The 27,174-nt window shown below is 44.5% G+C and overlaps 2 protein-coding genes across 4 annotated transcripts; both read left to right on the forward strand.

Moving 5' to 3' along the window:
* The first annotated feature begins 1,411 nt into the window (after nucleotides 1–1,411).
* On the forward strand, nucleotides 1,412–10,525 carry F7 (coagulation factor VII). 2 transcript variants are annotated; one of them, XM_051617781.1, is made up of 8 exons: nucleotides 1,412–1,430; nucleotides 4,551–4,711; nucleotides 5,279–5,303; nucleotides 5,397–5,510; nucleotides 6,058–6,198; nucleotides 8,896–9,002; nucleotides 9,466–9,586; nucleotides 9,801–10,525. In XM_051617781.1, the coding sequence occupies exons 2-8, from the start codon at nucleotides 4,652–4,654 to the stop codon at nucleotides 10,337–10,339; spliced, it is 1,107 nt and encodes a 368-aa protein (XP_051473741.1). In that variant the 5' UTR covers nucleotides 1,412–1,430; nucleotides 4,551–4,651; the 3' UTR covers nucleotides 10,340–10,525. The 2 variants fall into 2 exon arrangements, with proteins under 2 accessions (XP_051473741.1, XP_051473733.1); XM_051617773.1 differs by lacking the exon at nucleotides 1,412–1,430 and adding an exon at nucleotides 2,287–2,430.
* A 2,812-nt stretch (nucleotides 10,526–13,337) lies between these two features.
* F10 (coagulation factor X) lies at nucleotides 13,338–26,131 on the forward strand. 2 transcript variants are annotated; one of them, XM_051617760.1, is made up of 8 exons: nucleotides 13,338–13,599; nucleotides 15,921–16,081; nucleotides 17,862–17,886; nucleotides 20,557–20,670; nucleotides 21,767–21,907; nucleotides 22,755–23,005; nucleotides 23,874–23,991; nucleotides 24,757–26,131. In XM_051617760.1, the coding sequence occupies exons 1-8, from the start codon at nucleotides 13,530–13,532 to the stop codon at nucleotides 25,302–25,304; spliced, it is 1,428 nt and encodes a 475-aa protein (XP_051473720.1). In that variant the 5' UTR covers nucleotides 13,338–13,529; the 3' UTR covers nucleotides 25,305–26,131. The 2 variants fall into 2 exon arrangements, with proteins under 2 accessions (XP_051473720.1, XP_051473712.1); XM_051617752.1 differs by lacking the exon at nucleotides 13,338–13,599 and adding an exon at nucleotides 15,543–15,791.
* The last annotated feature ends 1,043 nt before the right edge of the window (nucleotides 26,132–27,174 follow it).

The following is a 27,174-nucleotide window of genomic DNA, read 5'->3' on the forward strand; positions in this document are numbered from 1 at the left end:
GGGACATCCAAAACATACATGAAAATAATCATATTTTCTGAACAGCTGTCCCCAGACTGATTCTAGTAGCACCATGAGCAACAGGAGTGCATGTTTATGTTAATATTTTTCTTGGAATTGCTCAGAAAACATTAGCCAAGGCAGAAGCCTGCACTTGCAAGGAGATTTATAGAGCAGAATATCAGGACTATTCTCATGAACCAGAGCAAGACCACACAAGAAAAACAAAGTACGACTTAGGGATCTTCTGGGGAAGAAAATCTAAACAAGTGACGTTTGCTTTGCTGGCTGAGGTGTAAGACAATAAGGAAGGGGAGCTCTTCTTTAAAAACAGAGTTCTTTAACCAAAGATATGGCCTGGCTGAAGTTAGTGAGAAAGCTTTGAGATGAAACCTGTGAATATGAAGTTCATGAGCAGAGGTGTAATGAACTCCTGGAACTGCTGAATCCCCAGTGAGCCTCCTCATGGACATGGTCATCCCCTGTCATCCTTGATGAAACCTAACTGCATTAATTTTTCTTGGAGGAAGGGCTGTCCCCATGTGAACTGACCATTGTTCCCAGCACTTGGGCTTCTCCCTGGGCTCTAAAAATAGTGTTTGGCTGTGTTCCCAGGTGGTAAAAGCAAAATCTTTCATGCTTAAGGGATGTCAGTGGAGGAAGGAAGACAGAAGGCAAGTACTGCATCAGTCCTCAAGGATGGACAGGATCTGAGCACTAGGAAGGAAGAAGACAAGAAAGCACAGGGGAGCTGTGGGGCAGAGGTGCTGCGATGCTGCTATGGAGCGGCAGGCACCCCACCCTCCCTGGCAGGGAGATTCCCACCCAGCCTAAGGAATCGTGGCTGGGGGGGCAGTAGGTGCAGAGCCAGGCTGGCCTCAGGTGTGGGAGGCACAGCCTCCTGTTCTGAGCTGAGTGACTCGTTCAAACAGGTGGGCACAGATCTTTCCCCAAGAGTGTGAGACAAAGAGAAGTTTTCAAGCAGCTCCAACAAGCTTAGCTTTGGTCTTGCTAAGCTGAACGTGCCCTTGCTATTTTCAACTCACTGACTTAGACAAGCAGACTAGGAATAAGGATCCTTTTGGAGGCTACGAGGTGTGGAGAGGTTTTCTCACCAAAGCAGACAGGGACATTGTGGGACTGCTGTAACTCCTTTTGTATGCCAGCAACTGACCTCTTTCCTCTGTCCTGGGACATGACCTGCCACCCCTCCCTGAGCGTCCCAGGCACTGGGCTGCTGGGAATTAGTCAGGCTGCGATCCAGAGCAGTACCCAGATGCCCACTATTGGGAAAGCAATTTCAAAGCAGGACGTCCAGCTGTGTGTTCCACCACTAAATAACAGGGCTGCATGTGAGGAACGGCTGAGAGCCTGGCTCTCCTGAGGAACCACAACTTCTGCAGGGAGCTATGCTGAACCTTGGCAGCAAAGTAAGAAAAAACCCAGCTGTTTCTTTCCTCTGCTGTGGTGTTCAGATGCAGAGCTGACCCTCCTTCCTTTCCACACAGGATGGGGAATACGGCCTGGAAAATACTCCAGTCCTCAGGCAACTCTTCACTTCTCATAGGCAAACATGCTCTTTACCTCACTGCTATCTTAAGTAAATATTTCCCCAAGAATGTTGTCAGGTCTCTAGTCTGATGCCATTAATTGATTTCCATTAAACCAGAGGATTGCTTGTGTTCCAGATAAAACATTGCCTGCGGATCAGCCCCTCAAACCCCTATTGTTGCTAATGAACTATAACGTGGATCAGCTCAGTGCCTCTTCCAGCTGGTACAACTTGTGCAGACCACCTGGGTCTTGCAATAAAGACAGAGAAAAACAGTGTAGGGAGTTTCTTGCTGGCTAATTAGTTTCTCCAAGCAAATTCAGCCACAAGTGCAGTTTCAGCTGCTGAGGGAAAAATGAAAAAACACAGAAGTCAGGGGTTTGATCATACTCCAGAGCACTGTGAGGCCATTTCTTGACTGCCAATTCAAGATAAATATCCCATCACTGCTCTCTGCGCTCAGGACTACGCGGCCAAATTAGTGCCAGTCATAGGGATGCGGGTCCTGACATTTACCTTACTCATGAAAAAGGTGTCTTAGATAGCAATTGAAAGCCCGGCTTGGCAGCCTGTGCCATCAGCACAGGAGAGCACACTTCAAAACCAAGCTCCCAGCTTGTGTGAAAAGGGCACGCTGCAGGGTTTGCATGTGCCCTTCTGCTCAGCTCACCGGGCTGTCATAGATCTTTATTTCCATGACTCGCCGGCCCCTCCTCTGGCTCTGAGCATTTGCAGCTGAGCTCTTTGGCCAAACAGCCCTTGCTGAAATGTCAATACACTACCGGGACGCTGGCTCGCAGGGTTCATCATGGTTTCCAGGCAGTGCATGGCTTTGTTTCTCTGCTTTCTGCTACTGATTCCTCTTTCTCTGGATGCAGGTATGTCATAGGATATGGCTGTAATTATGTTTACTGGCAATGGACCTCTCTCTTGTTGCTCACATGTAATTTGCATTGCAAGTGTTGAGATCTGTTGCATGTTTGTCCTGCCCCTGATTGTGTCTGTGAGTTATTCTGAGGCTCTTGCTTGCTCTCAGTGATGGCCTCCTCGAGCTTATTTTGCCAACGAAGGAAAAGCACCTCTAGACTGCAAAATTAATCTGTTGTCTCACTGCACAGACAGCAGGCAAACCATCATCTGTCTGCCCACTACATGAAAAAAGGAACTTGGTTTTATTGTTATTTCCTATTGAACTGTGGTATTTTTCAAAGCAAAGAATCAATAGTTTGTCATTCAGCTGGTGAGAAATTAAAGAGATGAGAATCCACTCTGTTTCAGCAGCGGCAGAAGGCAGTGAGGTGGTAGCTCTTTGGTGGCTCCAGCACAGGTCTGAAAATCATCTCCCAGATTAATAAGGCAGCCCCAGTGCTTTCAGATTCCCAGTCAGGCATTGACTGGGTCTCCTGCATTGCAGTGAACAAAGCTGGAAAAACACGCAGCAAAGCCGAAAGCGTTCCAATGTAAATAAGTGGGAAACACCCAAATCAAAGCAGGAGAATGTCCCCTGCCACGCGCCCAGGCGTGCTCCTTGGTCAGAGTCTGTGCCTGTGCACTGGTACATGTGTCATGTATCTCACTGTAAGGTTAATTATAAGCCTTTAAAGAAAGCCATATTAAATGCATACAGCCTGACTTTGCAATCATGGCAGACAGACCCGGCTGACATTCTTACAGTGGACAAATGTTTATGAAGCATCCTGGGATAAATTCAATACATGCCACCACAACATTTTACTTCTTCAAATAACTTTGAAATATAGGGAAAACTGCCACCATTTTGCATGTTATTCAGCAAATGTTCTGATTAGACACAAACGTTCAAAGACACCTCACCTGACTCTTCAGGATTTGTGTCTTGTCCTTCAGCAACCATCTCAGGGCCTTTCTAGCAGGTAAGAGGTAACTCCTGCTCTTTCTGGGTTGCATAGTGGAGAATGTCTTGGGGGAAAGGCAGGTGATATGCATCAGCCTCAATCCCCAACTCAACCCAGAATCCCAGATGAAAGAGTTAAAACTGCTGAATGTAAATTTTAGTCATGAAGCTCCAGAACTTCTCACTGACATGGAGGAGAAAAAAATGCAAAATGAAGTGTTTCAACACTTGTGCTGTGTAGCACATGGAGCAGAAGTACATCACTGCACTGGGACTTCTTGTTCCTTATCCTGAATTACAGTGGGAGGGCATAGTTGTGTGATGTGCTTGTACCTTGAAGTTCAGGAACAGGGTCAATGTGATGATAATGCCATTAGCTCTTTCAGTACACACTTTTGTCAGTTGGAAACCAATATAGCTCTAGGAAGCAAGCTCTGCTGGTGTCTGCTGTCAAAGCTATGTACCCAATGTCTTTCCAAAACACAGCACAGGAAAACCCCTGTGTCTGTGGCCTGTGGTGCTGATTCCTCCACTAGGAAATGCAAACAGCATTGCCCAGCCTTCCTACATACCTTAACATAGCCTTTTTTACAGAAGAAAACTAAAGATAAACATATTACAACAGTGGTTTTAAAGCTGTGGTCTGCTAGTGGTGGGATAAGTCCCTTCTACAGATCCAAAGGGTCTGAGATAACATGGGTGAGGAATGGAGTACTGGGGAGTTAGAGGTGACTGTGGTCCACTTGCCACCAAGTGACTTACTGTAGAAAGCATGGGAAAGCCAGGTGTTGCCATGTACATCAGCACAAGGTGAGCTTCTCAGCCGCTGCATCTGAAAGAAAGGGCGCTGCGTGTGCTGAGACGCGCGATGGTGCTTGAGGAGTTGCTGACGCACAACGCTGGTGCAGCAGGCCACCTTAGACTGTGTCCTTCAGCTCATGTGCTGCCATTTCACCTGGGAGGCAGGCAGTGAAAGGAGGCTCTCCCACATTCACCCATTTATTTTCTAAAGGGTCTCAGAAAAAGCTTGAGAGGCAGGAAAGCTTTCTGGGGAAATGGCGCCCCTGTCCTCTCCCTCCAGAGAGCGCAGCTGTCGGGCAAACAGAGCACGCCCCTGTTTTTCAGTCTTTCTAAAGCAAGAAGAGGCAAGCAGCGTTTTGCAAAGGAAAAGACGAGCCAACAGCTTCTTCGAAGAGATAAAACTGGGGTCACTGGAGCGAGAATGCATGGAAGAAAACTGTTCCTTTGAGGAAGCGAGAGAGATTTACCATGACGATGAAAGGACAGTAAGTAACACCAGGCTGGGTGAGCGTTCACTGTCCCGTGGGCTCCCCCTACTCAAAGGTGTGCTTTGTCACCTTCAACAGAGACAGCAAAAAAGCACTCTGTGTCTGGCTGTCCGCACCTTTCTCTTATAGGGGCACACACCAGAGGAGTGAGTTGCGGGAGGGCACACTGCGTGGGCCCCCCCAGGCAGTACCAATCTGGGGGACAGTGGGAAAGTTCCTGCTCCCTAAGTCATCTTCCCAGGCTCCCAGTAACTCCTGGCCTGACAATACCTGAAAATATTGTCTTGTGCAACATCTGTTTCAGTCAATCCCACCTCTGCTATCCAGAGGTTATTGACAGATAACCTATTTGTGTGTATTACACAGTGTCCTCCTCTATTGGCATATGAGAATAATGCAGAATCTAGAAAATAATGTAGGATATTTTATGGATATCAACCATCACGAATTATAAAGGCACAAGGGGCATCACTATGACTGCTTGTAAACCCTGTGCTACAAGGGCTGTAGGACTTAACCTAGGTTAATTTTTCTTTAATTAAATCTCACATCTTTTTCTTCCAGAAAGAGTTCTGGCACATCTATTCTGGTATGATCTTTCGGGATGTTCTAGCACCTGCAAAACCACCCCCACTGCTGCAGCTCTTCACGTGAGCCAAGCTGACACTGAATGTTTTTACAGACCCTGACCAGTGTGAATCCAACCCCTGTCAGAACGGCGGGAGTTGTGATGACCAGTTTCAGGACTACGTGTGCCGCTGTCCCATCGAGTATGAAGGCAAAAGCTGCGAAATAGGTCAGCTCTTGCATAGCTTAACAAAATAAAAATGTCATTATCAATTCAAATGCAAGCCATCGAGATAAACAGCAGCAATCATTATCATTCTGCTTCATTCTATCAGTGACAGCTACGGTTCACACTGCCTGCAGTGCCGTGTGATGGATCAGGCACTGCAAGTCACCAAGATAATTAATATCTTCTGATGAATTTGTGAAAAACAAACAAACAAAAAAACAGCTTTTTTGAGTGGTCTGACAGAAAATGAGTCATGTATTTTGATGGTTACCACACAATTTCAACACATGCAGACAGCTCAGATACTGCATCAATGCAGACTGGTTTAATTTTAGGTGTATGTTTCTAAGGCATAGACTTCTCCTCCCTAATCCCTAGAGATCCAGGTCTGTCAAACGGAAGGTGTTTTTCATGCGGTCACCGCACACAAACCACAGAAATCTGTTTTGCTGCCTTGCTTCCCAGTCAACGTTTCCCACTGCAATTGAGTCATGGGAAGCACCAAAATCCACACTTGGAAACCTAAATACTCTTTTTCTGACTTTAGCCCTGGCTGACAGACTGAAGTGCATGTATGACAACGGTGGCTGTGAGCAGTACTGCACTGATGAGCAGTCTGACCGGCGGGTGTGCTTCTGTGCCGACGACTACGCTTTAGCAAGCGACGGCGTCTCCTGCCTTCCCCAAGGTAAGGTACTATGCCAAGTCTCAGCCAGCCCCGTTAGAAAAGTTCTCAACACATACACATCAGAAAGGGTGCCAGGGACCGTAGCCACCAGCTGCCCACCTCTTCCAGTTTAGAGCAGTTGGTTTGGGCTTCTGGTGGAAGCTAAGACACCCCAGAAAAGCAGTCCAGGAAGACTGCACAGTAAGCAGGGAGCCTTTTGGACCCCTCCTTCCTGGCCCCAGAGGTAAAACATTTGGGGGAAATATTTTTGGGCAGCACTGTTTTACTCTCAGATCTGAATCAGTGAAGATGGATTTCATTGCATATTTATTTCAGGACAAGAGTCAAGAGAGGAAGAGGCCTATTAAAACCAGGGGAAATAAGTTATTCTTTTTTTTAATCTTTCTTAATCTTTCCTATTTGGTAGGACCAAGACACTTTTTATATTCCTCTAGACACTACAGCTACACTACACTATCACACTACAACTCTTACTCATCCAACAAAATAAATTTCAACTGGGACTAGGATAGCACAAGTTAATTATTTTTCCAATACATAAGCTGGCACCTCACTCTGCTGTAGATGCCTATTTCAATTACTGCATTAGAGGTGAAAAAGAGCCCCCTGGGATATGAAAAGAACAGTCAGAGCTGCAGGAAGCATGCAAAGTAATCCTGAGGGGTACTGGCCCTTCTTCATATACCTCAATGGAGCACTCATGCAGAGAACTGATAATGACAAGCTTGCTATTTCATTAGAAAACAGAAAGTCTAGTAAGGTGCTTATCCCTTATTAGCAGATTCTGCAATATCAGGTGATGGGGGAGCTGCTTTTGTTAAAAGCTGAGAACAATGAAACCAACATTGCCCGCAGGCTTTTAAGCATGTCTGCCTCTCTGCGGAAGATGTATTTGTTGCTGCTTGCTTCTTGGGGACAAAAACATCTGTAGCACTGACCATGTGTTGCAAGAAGACAAACCAGACTGCCAAGCCCTTCACTGTCCTTCTGTCATCTCTCAAAGTGTCCCTTCCAAACGCCCAAACTTGTGCTGCCCTGCATCTGGCATCAGAGGGGATGGGTTTGTGTTACATCTATGCTGACCTGCCACCAGCTGCTACCAAAGAGCCAGTCCTGTTTCTCCCTGCCTTGACTATACCTGTAAAATCTTGACACGGCCTTTGCATCAGCTGAAGTAATTGGCATATTCAGGGTATTACAGATCCATTAAGATGTTGGATTCAACTCAGGACAGGGGCCTGGCTCCCAGAGTGATAGGGAGCGACCACTCCTCCTCACAGCGTTAATGCAGAGTGATGTTGTTACTGCTGGCTGGAAGGGATGGTGTGTTCAGTCAGGGCCAACTGCATCCTGGGCTGCATCAAAAGAGGTGTGGCCAGCAGGGCCAGGGAGGTGATTCTGCCCCTCTGCTCTGCTCCACACCTGGAGTACTGCGTACAGTTCTGGTGCCCTCAGCACAGGAAAGACATGGAGCTGCTGGAGAGGGTCCAGAGAAGGGCCACCAAGATGACCAAAGGGCTGGAGCACCTCTGCTATGAAGACAGGCTGAGAGAACTGGGGCTGTTCAGCCTGGAGAAAAGAAGGCTCCGGGGAGACTTTATAGTGGCCTTCCAGTACTTGAAAGGGCCTACAGGAAAGCTGGGGAGGGGCTTTTCACCAGAGAGGGCAGTGATAGGACAAGGGTTAATGGTTTTAAACTGAAAGAGGGGAGATTCAGGTTAGACATCAGGAAAAAATTCTTCACCATGAGGGTAGGAAGGCACTGGAATAGGTTGCCCAGGGAGGTTGTGGAAGCCCTCTCCCTGGAGGTGTTTAAGACCGGGTTGGATGACGCTTTGTACCACCTGTCTAGTGTGAGGTGTCCCTGCTCATAGCAGGGAGGCTGGAACCTGATGATCTTTAAGGTCCCTTCCAACCTTAGCCGTTCTATAATTTTATGATAAGGATGTACTAAAACCACCAAGGCTTCCTCTGCAGTGCAGCTCAGTTGCAGGTTCAGTCCTCAAGATTTGATTCTCTTATTGCCAATCTTCACATGATTGCTCAGGCTAAAAATGGGCCTTGAGCTGAGATATGCAGTCTGGAAGAAACAATAATGCTGTGGACCCTAGGAAACTGGGCACAATCTCCCAGGAGGCATACCAGAATGCACAGGAGATCTGCTCTTAAATGATCTTCAGGTCCACCCAAACAAGGGATAGCAAGCTGCACATTCCATGCTTCAGCCTATGTCTCAACGTGCTGTGGATGCTGTACACTTGGTACAAATGAGTTAAAGTCAGCATGGCTGCTGAAAACATGTAGGCTCCAAAGCTTGACAGGGTAATTTCTGCTCTCCAGCCTGCAGCCCACCATCATTGTGGTGACACAAATCTTAAGCAGATATATTGTTTGCAAACTCCTGTGGTAGGAGAATATATGTCAATGATACTGAATGGGTCTGCACTCTATTTGTAAAAGCATTCTGCCTCTTTCCAAACAAAAAGACTCCCTACCTGCTGAGCTGTTTTAAATTACTTTTAAGAACCCATGCTGTCAGACTAGAAACCAGTTTTTCAGCTAACATAACTTCACTGAAGACCTCACACATTTTACTGTGAATTCAGTGCAACAAAATCACACTTGCTGCCCTTTGGTTTGTTTGTTTGTTTTTCTTCTTCTTCTTCTTCTTCTTCTTCTTCTTCTTTTTTTTTCCAGTGAAATACCCATGTGGGAAAATACCAGTGCTGGAAAAAAAAAATGCAACTGCACAGGGAAGAATAGTAGGTGGTTTAATTTGCCCACCAGGTGAATGTCCATGGCAAGTGAGTCTTCAAAAATCTTTCATTGCCTTTTTTTTTTCCTTATGGAACCACTATCTTAAATTCATAGTTTTAAATCTATTGGGTTAAAAAATCATAAAATGTGCCAGGTCTGGACAACCAAATTCCTGCTTCATCCATAGCCAGATAATCTACCCGGTTCAATCCTTGTTCTGGAATGCCTGCTTTCATTGGAGTGGAGTGGTGGTAACACAACCTCCTCTGTCTCCTCAGTCCTTAACCTTACTGCCAGGGATAGACTCTTGACCATAATAGGCAGAGTCTATATGACAAGATGGAGAAAATGCCAATGGAAAGACTCCCTCTCCTCCTAAAATCTCCAGACAATCAACACCATGATCTCAAATGCAGTTGCATAAAGTGATAGAAGGAAGCAATGTACGATACCTGACCACTGAGATTCGGGTCATTTAACGTGAGAAATCAATTTGTTTTATGTTGGCAGGCCCTTATAATACAGAACCAGGTAGAAAAGTGTGGAGGTACCCTGCTTTCCCCAGAGTGGGTGGTCACGGCAGCTCACTGTTTGGAATTCACTCATCTTAAACAGCTTCGGGTGAGACTGGGTACGTATCTTCCCCTTCTCATGTTATTGAGCTGTGGCTGTGGTGGCAACTTCTCATCCTGGCAAACCAGAAACGAAGACAAAAAGTGCAGGCTTTGGCAGAGTAAGGGAATTGTCCTTAAGAAGTGCCAGATTAGAAACCCCCTATCTCTGCCGACCTCTGAGGAATCAAGGAGCTGCTGTCTGACATGACCCACGACTCATAACTTTTCCAGGTGAACACGCAATAAATTACGACGAGAAAACTGAGCAAGAAAGTGGAGTTGCCAAGATGATCATCCATGAAGGATACACGATTGGAGAAGTCAATAATGATATTGCCCTCCTGAGGCTGGAAACACCTGTGAATCTCACCGACTATGTGGTGCCAATATGCTTGCCTGAAAAACGGTTTGCAGTGCATGAGCTGTCCTCCATCAAGTTCTCCACAGTGAGCGGATGGGGACGTCTACTAGATAGAGGTGCCACCTCCTATTTTCTGATGAGAGTTGATTTGCCACGTGTAAAGACACAAGAATGTGAAAAGGAGACCAATTTAAATATTACAGAGAATATGTTCTGTGCAGGAGACCTGACTGGTGCTAAAGACTCCTGCAAGGGAGACAGTGGTGGACCTCATGCTACAAAGTACAAGAACACGTGGTTTCTGACTGGGATTGTCAGCTGGGGAAAGGGCTGTGCTGTTAAAGGCAGCTACGGGGTTTACACAAGGGTATCCAAATACATCGACTGGTTGAAGAAGCACATGGACTAATGATGTTGAACCAGAGCATTTCCAGATTTGTGTCATTGTCCCTCAGTCCCTCTGTGCCCCTTTCCTATTGAAGCATTCCTTCGTTATCTCAGATACGTTATACATGTGATACACCCACACCACTATTACTAATTTGAAATGAGCCTAATGCCTACTTTAATATATAAAATAACTTCCCTATTGGTAGTGTTTGTAAACGTACATGTCTTGTCAAGCAGGCACAGAACAGCCATAACGCATCGGGCTCAGAGTCCCTCTCGTTCTGCATGCCCCTTCTGCTAAGGAACAGAGCTAGATGCTGGAGAAATACTGCCAGCAACACACCAAGCAGACGAATCCTTCCTCCAGCTACCCTCCCATTTTCTGGTAATCAGTGATGTACAGACTTCCTGAGCCAGAAGTTGCATGAGATTGAACAGTCATGAATGAACCTGTTGTCCACAAATGTATGCAATCTCTTTCAAACACATTTATGCTTCTGGCTTTCACAACTTCCCATGCTGATGGATCCTGTAATGCAATAACGCAATAGCAGAAAAAATAGAAAAAGTGTTTGTTTTAGCTTATGTTAAAGTAGCTTTTTCCAACAGTTGTGGTGGCAACAGGTAGATTTGAAGAGGAGGAACTGTAGAGAGTCTACAGGACAAGAAAGCTGGGAGAAGGTTAATGCCACATTTACAGGTCTGCCATAAAAACTTGATTTTAGCCTTCTTGCACCAAGCATTACTGCTATTATTAAGGCTATTAAGTGTAATGTTTAACGCTATATTTATGAGTGGTGTAGAATGCCACTGATTTAATCTCATCTTTGCCTTGGTATTATGTTTGTCAATACAGAAAAGAGCAAAGGAAAGGGAATGTTTGTCTAATATACTGTTCAGTATAATCTAAATCATAATGTGTGTCACAACAGTTTCCCACAGATCTGAAGCCAGAATAGGATAATTGTCTGACTATCCACAGAACACTAGCCAAAGACCATTCTCTAAAGCCCTAGCGAATAAACTGTAGAGCCTGAAGAGCTTTGAAAACATCATCAAGTTTATCATTAAAAAAAATGTACCTTCTAATCTAAGCATGAAAAAATGAGGGAGCTAAAACTGACCATGAGATTAGAAAACAGTTTGAGTATCTTATGCAAAACTTACACTTTGGATTGATTTAAATCATGCTGGATATCCGTTCAATCAGAAATGCTTATCAGCGAGTAGGACACTTACAATGCACCGCACTAAATTATTAGGGGAAAAGACTGACATTATATGGCACAGATACCATGCAATACTCCCATAACCTGCTTTTTTACCTAAAAGTATACTGTTCCTGTAAGCAGTTAACTAAATTGGGGAAAAGCAGCAAATTCCAGAGACCTGAGAAACAAGAGGTCTTACACCATGAAAACATAGCCCAGAGGTTCTTAATACTCCTAAAAGGAAAGCCTATATGCCAGCAGAATACATTCCCAGGGAGGACAGCAACTAGGAGCAGTGACCAACAAACAAAACCTAATTTTTAATGAGACAAAGCACTCAGCATTGCAAAATCACCCCTCCAGAGCCCTCAAGCTAGAATAGTTCAGGGTTTTCCATGCTCTGTAGGATGACTTCCTCTCTGTAACATTCCAGCGTAAATATTGACATTTATGAACAAATCATCGTGCAGAAAAAGGGCAAAATGCTGAAAGAAAACAACCAGTACTAACGGCTGCACAGAGTGACTTTTCCAAAACAAAGCTGCATTTTACGTATGTTTTTAATAAAACAGTAGACTCTGGAAGCAGTGCAGAGAGACCTCATCTGAGGGAAAACCTCCCAAAAAAGGGAGGATGGAGACTGGATCCTGGTGAACACCAGACCAAGGTCACTGAGCGATGGGTATCAAAAGCAGGGAGCCTGCCAGTTGTGGTGTTGGGATTTGGGAAATGTGGATGGCAGCTGCCAGGGACATTGGGTGCTTTCATAGAATCACTGAATGGTTTGTTGGGGTTAGAAGGGACCTTAAAGATCATCTAGTTCCAAGCTCCCCTGCATGGTCAGGGACACCTCCCACTAGATCAGGTTGCTCAGAGCCCCATCCAACTTGGCCTTGAACACTTCCAGGGAGGGAACAGCCGCAACTTCTATGGGTAACCTGTTCCAGTGTCTCACCACCCTCACAGAAAATAATTTCCTCCTAATGTCCAACCTAAATCTCCCCTCTTCCAGTTTTGATCCATTACCCCTTCTCCTTTCACTGCAAGCCCTTGTGGAAAGTTCCTCCCCAGCTTTCCTGTAGGCCCCTTCAGGTACTGGAAGACTGCTATGACATCTGCCCGGAGCCTTCTCTTCTCCAGGCTGAACAACCCCGGCTTTCTCAGCCTTGTGGGGTGGGAGCCTGGCTTTGCCCCTTCTGCCACCGCTGGCCAGGGCGACCAGCCTGTGGCCAGCGCTTGCTTATTAAAGTGACGATTCACTCCTCCACCCCACCCCTCACCTCCCGCCCCAAATAGGAAGGAAGGAAGGAAGGAAGGAAGGAAGGAAGGAAGGAAGAGAGAGAGAGAGAGAGAAAGAAAGAGAGAAAGAGAGAAAGAGAGAAAGAAAGAGAGAAAGAGAGAAAGAGAGAAAGAGAGAGAGAGAGAGAGAGAGAAGAAAGAAAGAAAGAAAGAAAGAAAGAAGGAAGAAAGAAAGAAAGAAAGAAAGAAAGAAAGAAAGAAAGAAAGAAAGAAAGAAAGAAAGAAAGAAAGAAAGAAAGAAAGAAAGAAAGAAAGAAAGAAAGAAAGAAAGAAAGAAAGAAAGAAGAAAGAAAGAAAGAAAGAAAGAAAGAAAGAAAGAAAGAAAGAAAGAAAGAAAGAAAGAAAGAAAGAAAGAAAGAAAGAAAGAAAGAAAAAGAAAGAAAGAAAGAAAGAAAGAAAGAAAGAAAGAAAGAAAGAAAGAAAGAAAGAAAGAAAGAAAGAAAGAAAGAAAGAAAGAAAGAAAGAAAGAAAGAAAGAAAAGAAAGAAAGAAAGAAAGAAAGAAAGAATCCTCAGCAGCAGCATGAGAAATCCCGCGACGATTTTCCCCCTTCTCCGCCGCTTCCGCTATTTCTGGGCAGGGTGAAGCAACGCCGCTTCAGTCTCTCCCCGCCCGGAGGGGTGAAGGCTTCGGCTCCCGTCCCGTCCGGCCCGGCCCGGCCCCGCAGGCCCGGCAGCAGCGGGGGGTGCTCCCCAGCACCATGTCGGGGCCCCTGCTGCTCCTCCTGCTCTGCGCGCTGCTGCCCGGCGAGCTCCGGGCTGAGGGAGGCGGTAAGGCGGCACGTCTGTGTTCTGGGGGTGCGAGGTGTCCCCCCTCCTCACAGCCTTTTCTTTGGGGGCGCTGGGGGGCTGCTGAGGGAAGGCGGGAGGCGGTGTGGGGCTCGCAGCTGCGGGCCGGGGGCTCGCCCCCTCCTCCTGTCGCCCGGCGTGAGGGGACACAGCCCCTCCCGTGCCCTGCGGGGGAGGGGGCTCCGCAAGCCCCTGCAGGCGCCGGGAGCTGCCGTCGGGCAGCGGCGGGGGGCGGCAGCGGGCAACCCAGGGCTCGTCGCGGGGGGAACTCGGGTTCCAAAGGTTTCCAAACCGGCTGAGGGCTTGTGTGCACCTGTGCCGCCCCCCGCCGAAAAAAGGGCGAGCTCGGGGCGCCAGAGCCCCCGGGGGTGCCGTGTCCCGCTGCGGTGACCTTAGCCAGGCTGCCGCTCCTTCCCCCCATACTAAATGGGATTGGTGGCCGCCGGGAGGACAGCTGCCCTGGCATCCTGAGGTGGTCTTGTCTGTGTGGGGAGGCCTGGCCGAGTTTGGGTTGGGGGCACTGGGCTGCTGAGGAGCTGGGGTGCAGAGAGGGAGCATGTCTCCCCCCACCCTCTCTTTGTGTCCCTAGGGCCAACCCCCAAGTCGAGAGCAGCACCAGCAAGTGGCTTTGCAAAAGCGGGTAACTCTTCCTCCAGTGAGCCAGCCTGCTTAGGCTTTAAAGTGAGGTCCTCTGCATGCTTCTGGAATGCCCTGATTCAGTTGACCAACACCTCTTGCTCCTTGGAAAGCTTGGGAAAGAGAATGACTAGCCTCAGAAGGCTAATCGGGTGGTTCAAGTTTACAAAAACATCCTCTTACACAGTTGGTGTGGAGACAAAGGGATATAGAGACAATAACCCCACCGGCTGCATCCTGTCACTTTCCTGTCGCTGCAGAGAGGGATTTAAGGGCAAATAAGATAGTGGGTGAACGAACTAACAGTTGCTGAGCTAGAAGCTGCAAGCACTTTCTGTAAGCCTTTCTTGCCTGGAGCTTGTCAGAATAAGTAGGGCTCCAAAGTACTCATGGGCTCGATGGGATCAATTAATACAAATAGCACTGGCAGAATTTGGCTCCCTGTTGCTGATGGAACCATTTCAGTGAGAGCAGAGTAAGTTGCCGCTGTATTTGCTTAGAGGATGTGATTACTATCAGCTAGTTGATTTATTGCTGAATTGAGCTGCATGAAGAATGCTCCAGAAGGTACGTGCAAGCTGCCCACTGAGCCTTGAAGTCCCATCTGCAGCACTGTCTTCCATGCTCCAGTCTGTGATTGGAAAGTGTTTTTTCTCTTTAAATTCCAAGTGTCCGGAACATAAGTAAACGCCAGCTTCCAGACTGCAAACTTTCTCAGAATGTATGCTTTTTACAGGGTAATTGGCAGTTTATTTACTCCGATATCGTTTCTGTTTTTCCTATGTAGCAACGTGTGCAGAAGTCACTGGAGCATAACATTATTATTCACACAGCCAAGTGGCTGAGCTGAGTTTAATGCCTCATCCTTCAGTTTAAATCAACAGCTACCCGCATCTTGAACTTGAAGGCAGCAGGTCTCGTGCTTCTGTGACACCAAGGTTTTAAAAAAGAAAACAACCCAGCAAAATGACCTTAGGCTGTCCTTTCCTGCTAAAGCTGACATTCGTTTACTTCTGCTCTTCGTTAAATCTTAAGATGCAGCTACCTTAGCTCTGCATAAATGCGTATCAGGAAGGCAGGAACATTCCCACAGGCAACGGGGAAGTGGTGTTTCAAGGGAAGGAAGATCACAGGGCTGTGCAGTGGGATTTGGAGTGGTGAAGGGCAGTAGAACTCATACATGGGCTGAACTGTGAAACAGCTTTTCCCACCTGTCAGTATATATATTACTGCATCTTCAGTTTGTGTGACATTTAGTTTCTGCACAACAAGCCTCTGGAGCAATTGCTGGTGGTGTCTGGTTCTCAACTTTAAAAACAAATCAAGGAATGCAGTGTCCCTGGCCTTCAGGGAAAGTCATTCTGTTTAGGACTGGAGTCTTGAGCAGGAGCAATGAGTCAGGAGCAACATGCATGTTCTTATTTTCAAGACTGAAAACAGTAGAAGAGAATTTTGGGCACCTACTTTTTGTCCTGGAGTTGCTAATTCTCAGAGAGAGAGTGGTCTGAGAGACTTGTGTGTGAGGACTAACTTCACAGGTAATGTTGTGTATGGGTGGAGTGGTGAAAGGGTCTGTTTTGGTTTTGTTTATACTTCACTTATTTTTAATGACATTTTACCACCAGCAAATGTTACCTACCACCTGTATAATTTTCTTTATTGTCCAGTATTCATCAAGAAAGAAAATGCCAGCAAGTTCTTGGAAAGAGCAAAACGTGCTAACTCTTTTTTGGAGGAAATGAAACAAGGGAATATTGAAAGAGAATGCAATGAGGAGCGCTGCTCAAAAGAAGAAGCAAGAGAAGCCTTTGAAGACCAGGAGAAAACCGTAAATATAATCTAATATGAAATGTAGATTTATATATATTTCATGTTTATAAAATAGTGTTATGGTCTTTTGAGCTAGGCATCCAAACTCACAAGTTACTCCCAGTCACTTAATACAGAGAATAAACAGGAGGAAGTTTGACTGTGGTTGGAATTGTTCAGGCATAAACACACAACAATTGTCTTAATTTAGCTGTTGCAAAGCCAGCCCTTGCCAAAGCCTCTGTTCTGATCTGTTCAATTGCCATTGTGAGGTAGTTTACCTTCAAATGATTTGATACTACTCATGTTAGAAATAAGTTCCCCCTTTCCAGGTGGCATAGCTGAGTGTCATGACTATGATCAAGAGTTCTTAGGTAGAGAGTCCATGGGAAGGTTGAGAAGGCAAATGCTGACATAGAACTTCATGGAAGAATTTTGCCAAACTTATCTGAAGCTGCTTTGCAGTACTTACCACGTTGTGGCTCTCTCTCAGTACCTGAACTGACAGAATGTGTACTGTGGACAGTTCTTACATGGCTTAAAGCTAAATGGCCCATATGGAATGAAGTTTATTTGTGTGACTCTTGTGTCACCTTCCTTACCCTGATGGCTGCTTAACTTTAGACAGAAATGTGATCTGTTCCCAAGCTCAAGGAGGGACTACAGATATGGGGCAACTATGGGATTGGGGTGAGTGAAAAGGTGAAGGGAGCCTACAGGAGAGCTGGGGAGGGACTGTTTACAAGGGCATGTAGAAACAGGACAAGGGGTAATGGCTTTAAACTGGAAGAGGGTAAATTTAGGTAAGACTTTAGGAAGAAATTCTTCACTATGAGGGTGGTGAGACACCAGCACAGGTTGCCCAGAGAAGTTGTGGCTGCCCCATCCCTGGAAGTGTTCAAGGCCAGGTTGGATGGGGCTTGAAGCAACCTGGTCTAGCGGGAAGTGTCCCTGCCCACAGCGGGAGGTGTTGGAACTAGATGATCCTTAAGGTCCCTTCCAACCCAAACCATTCTGTGATACGATTCTATGATAATTGAAAACTTGAAGTGACTTGGTGGCAGAAGGGAATTGGGAACATCAGCTGTAGCTACGTGGCTGTTAAAAACTACCCTGAGAATGGAGTTAAGGTCAGATTAATTTCTTTTCAGCATTGCTTGCTCACCAGAACATTCCTGGAGCAACCCTGAGATGACCTGGGTGGGGAGTCATGGGGTGCATCACCAGGGTACTTCAGAGCATAAAGGTTGGGTGATCTATAGCAGAACCAGCACAGCCTGTTTGTTGTGCGTGGTGACCAGATGTCACTGAAGGGACTGTTTTGGACAGACAACATACCTGGAGTCCTCAGTGCAGAGGGAAAAAAGAACACAAATCAGACAAAAGTATTTTTACATCTCAGGATTTCTGAGGTCCTGATTGGTGGGGGTCAAGAGAGGGGGAGGGAGACCGAGAATTTGGCATTGCAGGAATGTGAGTAAATTCAGTCAAAACTGATGGAAAGATACAGTTAGGCAAGAAACCAAGTGCCTTATGCTGAGTGAGTCCCCGTAGGAAATCTCTGAGGAGTTTTAGATATTTCTGAAAAATCCATCAGCCTTAGGCACTCTAGATGGATTGCATGGTTTTAATTCATTAAATGGCAACAGTAGGCAGCTGTATGGCAGTCTGTGTACCTGTAACTTAGGTATTTGTTTTAACAACTGTTAGCTGCAAGTATTCTCTGTATGAATTAAATAATTCTCATCTAACTCTTTTCGTCTCCTTTTATTTCCTTTTTTCCCCACACCTGCCTGTAGGAGGAATTCTGGAACGTCTATGTAGGTAAGAAGCAATCTGCTTTTGTTTAGAGAATTAAGCTTCCTTGCTGCAGGGTTGAAAAGGATGCACTTCTTAAGTAACCACTTCCTGCTCCCTCTTTCCTGTCATTTCCGTGTGGGACACCTTCACTTTGTGTTTCCTCTGAAGAAGGAATCTGACTGATTTAATGCCTTGCTGTTGCTTGAAACCAGTGACTTAATTCAAAGGCAAGGTTCAGCTGCCTCCAATTCCTGGGAAGATCTTTGTCCTCTCAAAAAGAAGAGTGGCCCTTTGTACACAAAGGGACAGCAAGAAGCAGAAACTGGATATGTGACTCTGCTGGTCAGTTGTCCTCCAGAAGGGCAGGCCCAGATGGTGGAATCAAGATGCAAGAGTCATAGATGAGGGTGGTGCGTAAATGCTATAGGCAAATACAAAGTATCTCCCAGTCCCTTGACAGTGTCTTGTCACCTTCCATGCTAGAGTATTGTTGATTCCTGTATTTTAGAACATTTTGTGGGATGTTTTCTACAGAAGTGTTTGGCATTCAAGGAAGACATGCCAGTAGATTAGCAGTTACTACCATCAGTTTTTCTGTTTTGTTTTTTTTTTTTCAAAGGTCTGAGTTGTACTGAGTTGTATTTGTTAGGGTTCTAGTGTTCATAATCACTATACAGTGGCAGATTTTTAATGTATAAGTGTTTGGTAATGTGTTCTCCTGAAAGTATGTTTCCAGCTTGTGTGTTAGGAGGAGTACCTCAAAAATGTTGACTAAGGACAGCTCAGCTTTGTCTTTTGGTGTCTGCAGAATATTGAAGACAGTTGCCATGAAAAAGATGCAGACTTTCACAGTCCTCTAAGCAGGGGATGAACTCTATGACCTACAGAATGAAATTTTAAGGAAAGCCTACGTCAGTGTTGCAGTGAACAGGAGAGGAAAATTACAAACCATTTTCTTCTGAGAATACAAGCAGCAGAACATCAGTGCCAGTGCTCTCAGCAGAAACGCCAATTTCATGCGTTTTCAACCGCAGCCCACAAATGCTTTATTGGTGTTCAGAAGTACTGAAAACCACAGCTACCCTCAGCCAACTTACTAGAACAATTTTTTCTCACTTCCTTTTCCAGCAGGGGATTCTGCAATGCTTTTGTGCAATATTGGTAGAAAACTCATTGCAACAGTCGCAACTAAATGGGAAAAACTAAATAACTATGATTTCTAACAGTAAAATTCTGCTTAGTTAAGGCCACCACAGAACAGGATGCTCTGACGCTGCAGAGGAGGCAAAAACCAGGAGCTGTGCTGCTGGCCTTAAGTCTGTCTTCTGGTAAATGGTGGTCTTGCCTTTCCTCTGTTGAGGATGGGCATTAATGCCTCTGTGGTGGACCACACAGATGCATCATTTGAAGCACTGTTGGTTTTGGCCACATGCGGGTAGAGAAGGTGTGTTGAGGTGTGGGTACAGTACCCAAAGCCCAGCAGATGTTTCCTGTGGCAGATAAAGCTGCAGCAGGTGGTCACAGGCCAGAGCCACCAGGCAGGTGACAAGCTGGATCCTTAGGATGAGCAGTTTCTTGCATCTTGTAGCTTTTTGGGTATTGCTTTTCTTCCAGGTGCTCCAAACAGGGGCAGAGCAGGTGATAAAACACATAAATGAGAAGAACATGTTATCTAAAGCAATTAATTATTAAGCAAATGTAATTTCTCTGGATTTCCTCCTTTTCTTGTTGAACAGTGTAGAAGAGCCCAGCAGGGTTGCCTGGTGGGGGAACACAGATGGGAGAGACCGTGGCAGTGAGCATTAGTGCAGGAGTGAGATACCTCTGTGGGGGGTGGGAGAAAGCACTGCTACATGGGACATGCCTCCACATGCAGTGCAGCCTGCACTGCTTGTAGCTCATGTAGCTGAGTTAATGAGATACATGTGGCTGGAGCCATGGAGACAGGTCAGCCAGTGGTGTCCAGGTCATGGAAAGGAAGAAGGGCTGCAGAAGTCAGCTGTCAAATGTAGGAGATCCCAGCATAGATGTGAGGAGTGTGAGGTAAGAGCTAATTTTTGGAAACTTAAACTCATACCTCAGTGGATACAATGGGACAATTTTGGTACCGTATGCAGCATAAAACAGAAAGTTGGCCTGCACACATGGATTTAGCAGGGCTTTGTAAAGCATTTTGTTTTGTTTTCTTCATCTTCTGGTTAATATGCTGGTGTCTGTTTCTTTACATGGACAGCACTGCAGACAAAAGACATGCCCAAGGGATGAGATGACCTTTAAAGAAATAGAAGATGAGTTGTCATTATTATGTGGAAATTGTAGCAAAATGCAAGATGCCAAAAAGGTTATTATCTTTAGACGGTAGTTGCAATGTCAAAATGCCCTGTCTGTTTTCACAGCCTTCACTGTAAATTATGTACACTCTGACCATGATGTATTACTTTATCTTCCTACAAAAAAGAGGACTGGGTATTCACTGTCATACAGCAGCCATCAGAACTAGATTGCAAAACTGAGAATATGTTTATGATTCATTGGTGGTTTGGAATGATTGCATTTGTACTCTTTGTTCCATCTGGAATGTGACGACTCACAGGACATAAATTTTAAAAGGAAAGATGAAAGATTGCTTATTAAAACTAACATTTATTTAGAGTTCACTGAAAATGCCTACACTTTTGTTGTTTGTTTTTGTAGATGGGGATCAGTGCATCTCAAATCCTTGTCACTATGGTGGACATTGTAAAGATGGAATTGGTTCCTATACTTGCACATGCTTGGATGGTTATCAAGGCAAGAACTGTGAATTTGGTAGGTTTCTGCTTTAGAGAGCTATGGCAGTGAATTTCCCTGGGAGCTGAAATACAGAGAGTTAACCTTTCTTTAACCAGTATTATTTGCCTTTTGGAAAAATACATAGAATAGGATGGAAGTCAACAAAGAGCTTGAGGACAGTGCCATAAATACAAAGCAATGGTGGCTCTACAGCTGGGTAGTGTTAGAATCATAGAGTCATAGAATTATAGGATGGTTTGGGTTAGAAGAGACCTTTAAAGGCCATCTAGTCCAACCCCGTTACAATGAGCAGGGACCTCTTCAGCTTTCAGGTTGAAGAGATCAGGTTGCTCAGAGCCCCATCCAACCATGAATGCTCTGAAGTTATGCTTACTCCAAGGAAAGCCCTCCTAATTATGATAGTGCCTCTTTACATGATCTTGAAACCCCAAAACATGATAAAACTGAGAAGCAAAGGATTCTTACAGCTAAAATTGGAGAGCATTTTCTCCAAGTTGGGCATTTACTGCTCAGCTCACAGCAGTGAAGAACCAAACAAAGCAGATTTCAGTAGACCATACAGAATTTTTCAGCCTCGCAGGGAATAATTTTTTGCATATAAATCCTTCCTGAGACTCACTTCAGTGGCATACAGCTACCACCCTGCTGATGTCATTGGAGTGTGTATCAGTAACCCAGAATTAAGAGTGGTGAGCCCAGAATAAGAGCGTGTGGAACTGAAGTTCAAACATGGGACTGTGGGGTGTGATGAGGAGTTGAGTTTTTTAAGGCAGGAGGGAGGAGCTGTGGGAGGATTTACCAGTATCTGGACTTCTCTTATTTTGTATCCATTCTTCCACTATCGTTTTGTCTCTGCTTTTTTAAGCTCAGCATGACACGGCCACTGGGCCCACTCTGACTTGGCAAGCATGTTTTCATGCAGTGGATGTGACTGCCGTGTAAGACATAAACTAATGTTAGCCACTCATGTTATTACTAAGATGTGCTTCAGGTAGTTTACAAGTGAAGATACAGATCCTGTTTAAAGAGTGTGATTTAGTTTGGTGAACTTCAAGATCTGTCAAGTCAGTGTTTATTTACAGTTTTTCTCCAAACTTAACCTCTTTTTCAGTCATACCAAAGTACTGCAAAATAAACAATGGTGACTGTGAGCAGTTCTGCAGCTTCCAAAGAACTGCCCAGAAGGATGTTGTGTGTTCCTGTGCAAAAGGGTATGTTCTAGCAGAAGATGGCAAGCACTGTGCTTCATCAGGTATGAAGCTACATAATAAACTAACAGCAATGGTAGTGAGACGTTTCACAGTTAAACAATGTCTTTTGAACTGTCAGGATTCTACACAACATACATTTGACACTGAGGCCAACTGATTTGTAGCTCCAAAGTCTTTCATGTGTGAGATGATGTGATGGACTTACCAAAGTCCTGCTGATTTGGAACCCTTTGCAAGGTGGTTCTCACAGAATTGCCTGAGTAAACTTCACTGCTGACAGGAGAAAAGTGATTGCAGTTAACATTTACTTAAACACTTACAGTCCATATAAAATAGCAGCTAACCAAAACTTTTCTACTTTAGATTTTAGTTAACCTAATCAAATAGTAACAGATTATATTAAATAATTACAATTAATGCTATTTACGTTTGTACTTTTATGTGGTATTTCAACAAACCTGGGGGGAGGAAGAAGTCAACCATATACTCATGAGGGTAGTTTCTGTATTGTTTATAGCTAATACTAAATTTCTGTCATGTGCCATATTATTCCTGAAATAAAACACTTCACTCAGCTTCCTAATTAAGATGGTTTTAGTAAGAGCAAGGGCATTAATATAGCAATGTAAATAATTGATGTTTTAAATGTTAAATACTTTGAAAACACTATCTGGAGACTGAACCTATAGTCAAGTCTTAGGACTACAAAATGGCTTTCATTTTTCAAACCATCTAGTCTTCCTTCTTAATTGCATCTGCCAAGGTTTTGCTAGTGTTTTGAAAAGAGGACAGCTGCATTAACTGATTTATGAGATGGTGCTGTCAAGGAGTTTCCTCCTGTGCTGGTGCTTCTGTCTGTCTCTAATTCTAATATTCTTGTCTTAACAGTAAAGTATCCTTGTGGAAAAGTTTTTGTGAAAAGAAAAAAAAGGTCGATTATTTTACCTGCTGATAGAAGCAATGTAACTAGTGATGAAGATGCTCCTCCCACAAATGCAACAGTTTTGGAGGAGGATATTGTTCCTACCACAGAAAGCCCAACCCTCCATCCTGGCAACGAAACAGATAGCAAGACTCCGTATGTCATTACCAGGATAGTAGGTGGTGATGAGTGTCTTCTTGGCGAATGTCCATGGCAGGTAAATCTGGTGTTGGTGCTCTCAGAACGTGTTTGGGAGGGAAAGTGGGGAATTATTTATTTAACCTGGTTGCCGTTGGAGTGTTACCCATGTAGTATGCCATTTGCAGCTGGAGGCAGCTGAACTGCATGAATGTAGGCCCTAAGATCTGCTGTTCTGCAAACTTCAGCCTTAAAATCACAGAATCACAGAAGGTCAGGGGTTGAAAAGGACCTCTGAAGATCATCAAGTCCAACCCCCCTGCCAGAGCAGGACCAAAAAAACCTAAGGAATATCACTCAGAAGGGCATCCAGACAGGTCTTGAAAGTCTCCAGAGAAGGAGACTCCACAACCTCTCTGGGCAGCCTGTTCCAGTGCTCCATCACCCTCACAGTAAAGGAGTTCTTCCTCATGTTGAGGTGGAACTTCCTGTGCTCGAGTTTGAATCCATTGCCCCTCGTCCTATCACAGAGCACAAGTGAAAAGAGGTTGTCCCTGCCTTCTTGATGTCCAGCCCTCATGTATTTATAGACATTAATTAGATCCACTCTCAGTCTTCTCCTCTCTAGAGTGAAAAGCCCCAGGTCTCTTGGCCTTTCCTTGTAAGGCAATGTCAAAATGAAGGGCTTTATGCAGTTCTGATGATGTTGCTTAACCTGACATGGCAGCCAAGTATCTACAGCACAGAAAGACAATGCAGACACTGTAGCAGGACATGCCAAGCTGTAGCGTGTGCGTGTGTGTATGCAATATTAGGAGACACCTGCAGAGTGTTACATGTTGTACTAACAAACGTATGTAGTGTGCAGAGAAACCAATTACCTGGTAATAGCTCATTGAAGTTAAACTGCTCCTCCTAATCCTGCACTTCCCTCTTTTCTTTTGCAGGCTGTTCTGTTGAACGAGGAAGGGGAAGAGTTTTGTGGTGGAACTATTTTGAATGAAAATTTTATCCTAACTGCAGCTCATTGCATGAACCAATCTAAGGAAATCACAGTTGTTGTTGGTAAGTGGTTATTTATTTTCCTCCTGTGATGTTTGAGCATGTGTTGCAGACTGACCATCCCTGCTCTAAATCCTGTGTGACATGAACTCATGTTACTTTGTTATGCTTTGTTACTTTTTTATTGTTTTGCTTCTTGTAGTTTCTTCTTGTAGTGGGAATCCTGCATTGTAATGACAAGGGCAGCTGATGTGAAAGGTGATGTTGGTGCATCCCTTTCTTTGCTAGCTAGCTGGAAGTGATTAAGAACAAGTGTTCTGGAAGTGTTGGCTACTATTGTGTTTATCAGGAAGCTTGTAGTTCCTGATACATCTAAAGCATACAGACTTGCCTCTGCAGGAATATTCAGGAAAGCTATGATACATTGACTAGAGGAAGAAGAAACAAACTCATATCATGACTGGTTCACTTCTGAGGCATGATACCAGAAGATCACAGCTTTGTATTTGCACTGTTTCAGTCTTGACCCAGACCAGTTTCTCCTCCCTGATAGAAGCCAAGCTCAAGCTCCTGTGACAGCTTCCAGCCAAAGTTGCATTAGCTCAGCTGAATCAGCTGATAGAAAAATCTCCACAGACAAAAGCTCAGGACTGAAACTGATCCAGGTGCTGTTAATAAATATTGCAACACATTTCTGTGTCCTTGGTATGGTATAAAGTCTTAAGCAAAGTGTTAGGAATGGGCATACTACTCTACTCCTCTATCCAGATTGTTCTTAGTTTCTTATACTATCTCCATATTAATGACCCTTTTCATAATCTTGTACAGGTGAAGTGGACAGAGAAAAGAAGGAACAGTCTGAAACGTTGCATACTGTGGACAGAATACTTTTACACCATAAATACATTGCTGAAACTTATGATAATGACATAGCTTTAATAAAGCTGAAGGAACCCATCAAGTTTTCTGAGTATGTTATTGCAGCGTGCCTCCCAGAAGTAGACTTTGCTAATGAAGTTCTGATGAACCAAAGGTCTGGGATGGTTAGTGGCTTTGGACGTGAATTTGAAGGTGGACGATTATCCAAAAAACTGAAAGTGCTTGAAGTCCCCTATGTTGATAGGAACACTTGCAAGCAATCAACAAACTTTGCAATAACAGAAAACATGTTCTGTGCTGGTTATGAAACAGAGCAAAAAGATGCTTGTCAAGGAGACAGTGGAGGCCCCCATGTAACCAGGTATAAGGATACTTACTTTGTTACTGGGATCGTTAGCTGGGGAGAAGGATGTGCAAGGAAAGGCAAATATGGTATCTATACCAAAATGTCCAGGTACTTACGCTGGGTGAGAGCGGTCATGAGAAGAAACTCGTAGTTTTGTGGCTCTTGATCTTTCTGTTAGCTAACAAGCTGAGTTTCTGCAATGGAAACTTTTTTCTATTTTTATTTGTATTTTTCCTTATCTGATAAGCTTGGTTTGAGAGCTGTTCCCTTACAGTCATCGGGCTGCTTCTTTTTGTTTTCTTCCTGGCTTTAAGCATTTATATGCAGACTGCTGATGTTGTTTTGAATTTGTACAATGAGGGGCTTTCCCTAAACAAAAATGGCCACTCAGTGGGGTCTTTTGTTACTTCTTTGTTTATTTTTACATTGCCATTTATTTTCCTGTCTGTTTGTCCAAGTGTTTCCACCAGAGGCTCCTGGACATAGTATGAGCCTCTGTTGATCATGATGAAAAGGGTAAGGGCAGGACTTCAGTTAATCCTCATATTGCAGCCAGCTGGATCAGTAGGGAGTTTTTGTTGTTACCAAAGCTGTAGATACCTGCAGATGTGTTTAGAAGATGAAGGGAGCAGGGAAGCTTGCTTAGTAACAGCTGAGACACAAGGAAGTATTTTCAACATGTGATGCTAAATAATCACATGTTCCACAAAATTGCCTGCTTAGGTCACAGCAGCTAATTAAAATGGAGTTTTGCTTTATATGGATTGTACTTCACTTTAATTTTAACATTTCTGTTCTGCTTATCAGAAAGAAAAAAAACCCATATGTGTATGTTCACTGTTTTCTGTATCATGTTCTGAACTGTGTATGGCTGAGGATCGGAAAGCTCCTTGCATGTGGACTTGTTCTAGGTGTCTCTGTAAGGTGTGATACGGATGTACACCAGCATTTGAAATAAAACATTATTTCTTTCTTGTTCTTTTTCTTTTTTTCTTTATTGCCTCCAATCAGTTTGCAAATATATGAAGACAAAATCTCATCTGAGAGTGCAAATAAGAGTGAAAGTCCCTAAACAAATACCTGCCTTATGTCAAGGTTGATTAGGAGTTAGGGAATGGAGGGAGGTAATTAAAAGGCTTTCACTGGCCTAGGAGTTCATAAATATTCAAAAGCTCCTAGGTTAGATGCCAAGGTACTGATTTTCTTAGAAAGGGGCAAACCACACACGATCAGCTCAGGTACTATGATCTAAACTCTGCTGTAAAGTTTCCAGGCAGAAGCTCTGCACTCTGATAGATTTTTTTATGACGTGTGGTGGTTTTCCTCCATATATTCTTTTCTAAACATTCTCAGTTTCAGTCCTAGTTACAGAAACCATGACTGAAATTACAACACCAGGAACAGATGAGAGTGATCTGGTCTCACGCCATGCTTAAAGGAAGGCCAACACAAAGTTAGATCCCCATCTCTCTCCCTGGTGGTGCAAACCCAGACCACTCAGCCTTTTATTGTATGTCACGTGCTCTAGGCCCATAACCATCCTGATGGCCTTTCCAAGGCTCCTCCAATCTGTTACGCTCCCCCATTGTCTGAGGTACACTGAACTTCACCAGACACCTACTCCATATGAATTCGGGTTTGAGCTAGTACTGGCTGGTTTCATTCAGCAGGTGCTGCAAGCAAACCAGGTTGAAAAACTAGAAATACAAACCTGCAGAGCAGCAAGGTATTGCTGCAGTCAGCAGTAAATGTGGGCAGGAAGGACGGCAGGTCACTTACACAAGCTTGATGATCTCCACCTGTATGAACCCTCAGCAGGCTTACATCAGTGTTTGTTCAGCAATGTTTTGTTCCCAGACTTCTCCTGTCTGCTGGATTCGTGTTTGTACTTTCTCAACCCTTCCTTGTCCCATGGTCACTGTCCTGTATCAGGGTGAAACATCCCTTTTCAAAGGAACAACCTCAGGCCTACGTGCTACCAAATCATATCTACGTTCTTATGCTAAGGGCATTCTTCTACT

The sequence above is a fragment of the Apus apus genome, chromosome 1 (assembly GCF_020740795.1).
Source record: "Apus apus isolate bApuApu2 chromosome 1, bApuApu2.pri.cur, whole genome shotgun sequence".
NCBI classification, from domain to species: domain Eukaryota; kingdom Metazoa; phylum Chordata; class Aves; order Apodiformes; family Apodidae; genus Apus; species Apus apus.

Coding starts and splice junctions, on each gene's coding strand:
- F7 (XM_051617773.1), top strand. CDS start 2,361: ATGGTTTCCAGGCAGTGCATGGCTTTGTTTCTCTGCTTTCTGCTACTG. Junction 6,199..8,895: donor CGTCTCCTGCCTTCCCCAAG/GTAAGGTACTAT, acceptor TTTTTTTTCCAG/TGAAATACCCATGTGGGAAA. Junction 9,003..9,465: donor CAGGTGAATGTCCATGGCAA/GTGAGTCTTCAA, acceptor TTATGTTGGCAG/GCCCTTATAATACAGAACCA.
- F10 (XM_051617752.1), top strand. CDS start 15,662: ATGCATGTTCTTATTTTCAAGACTGAAAACAGTAGAAGAGAATTTTGG. Junction 17,887..20,556: donor ATTCTGGAACGTCTATGTAG/GTAAGAAGCAAT, acceptor TTGTTTTTGTAG/ATGGGGATCAGTGCATCTCA. Junction 20,671..21,766: donor AGGCAAGAACTGTGAATTTG/GTAGGTTTCTGC, acceptor CCTCTTTTTCAG/TCATACCAAAGTACTGCAAA.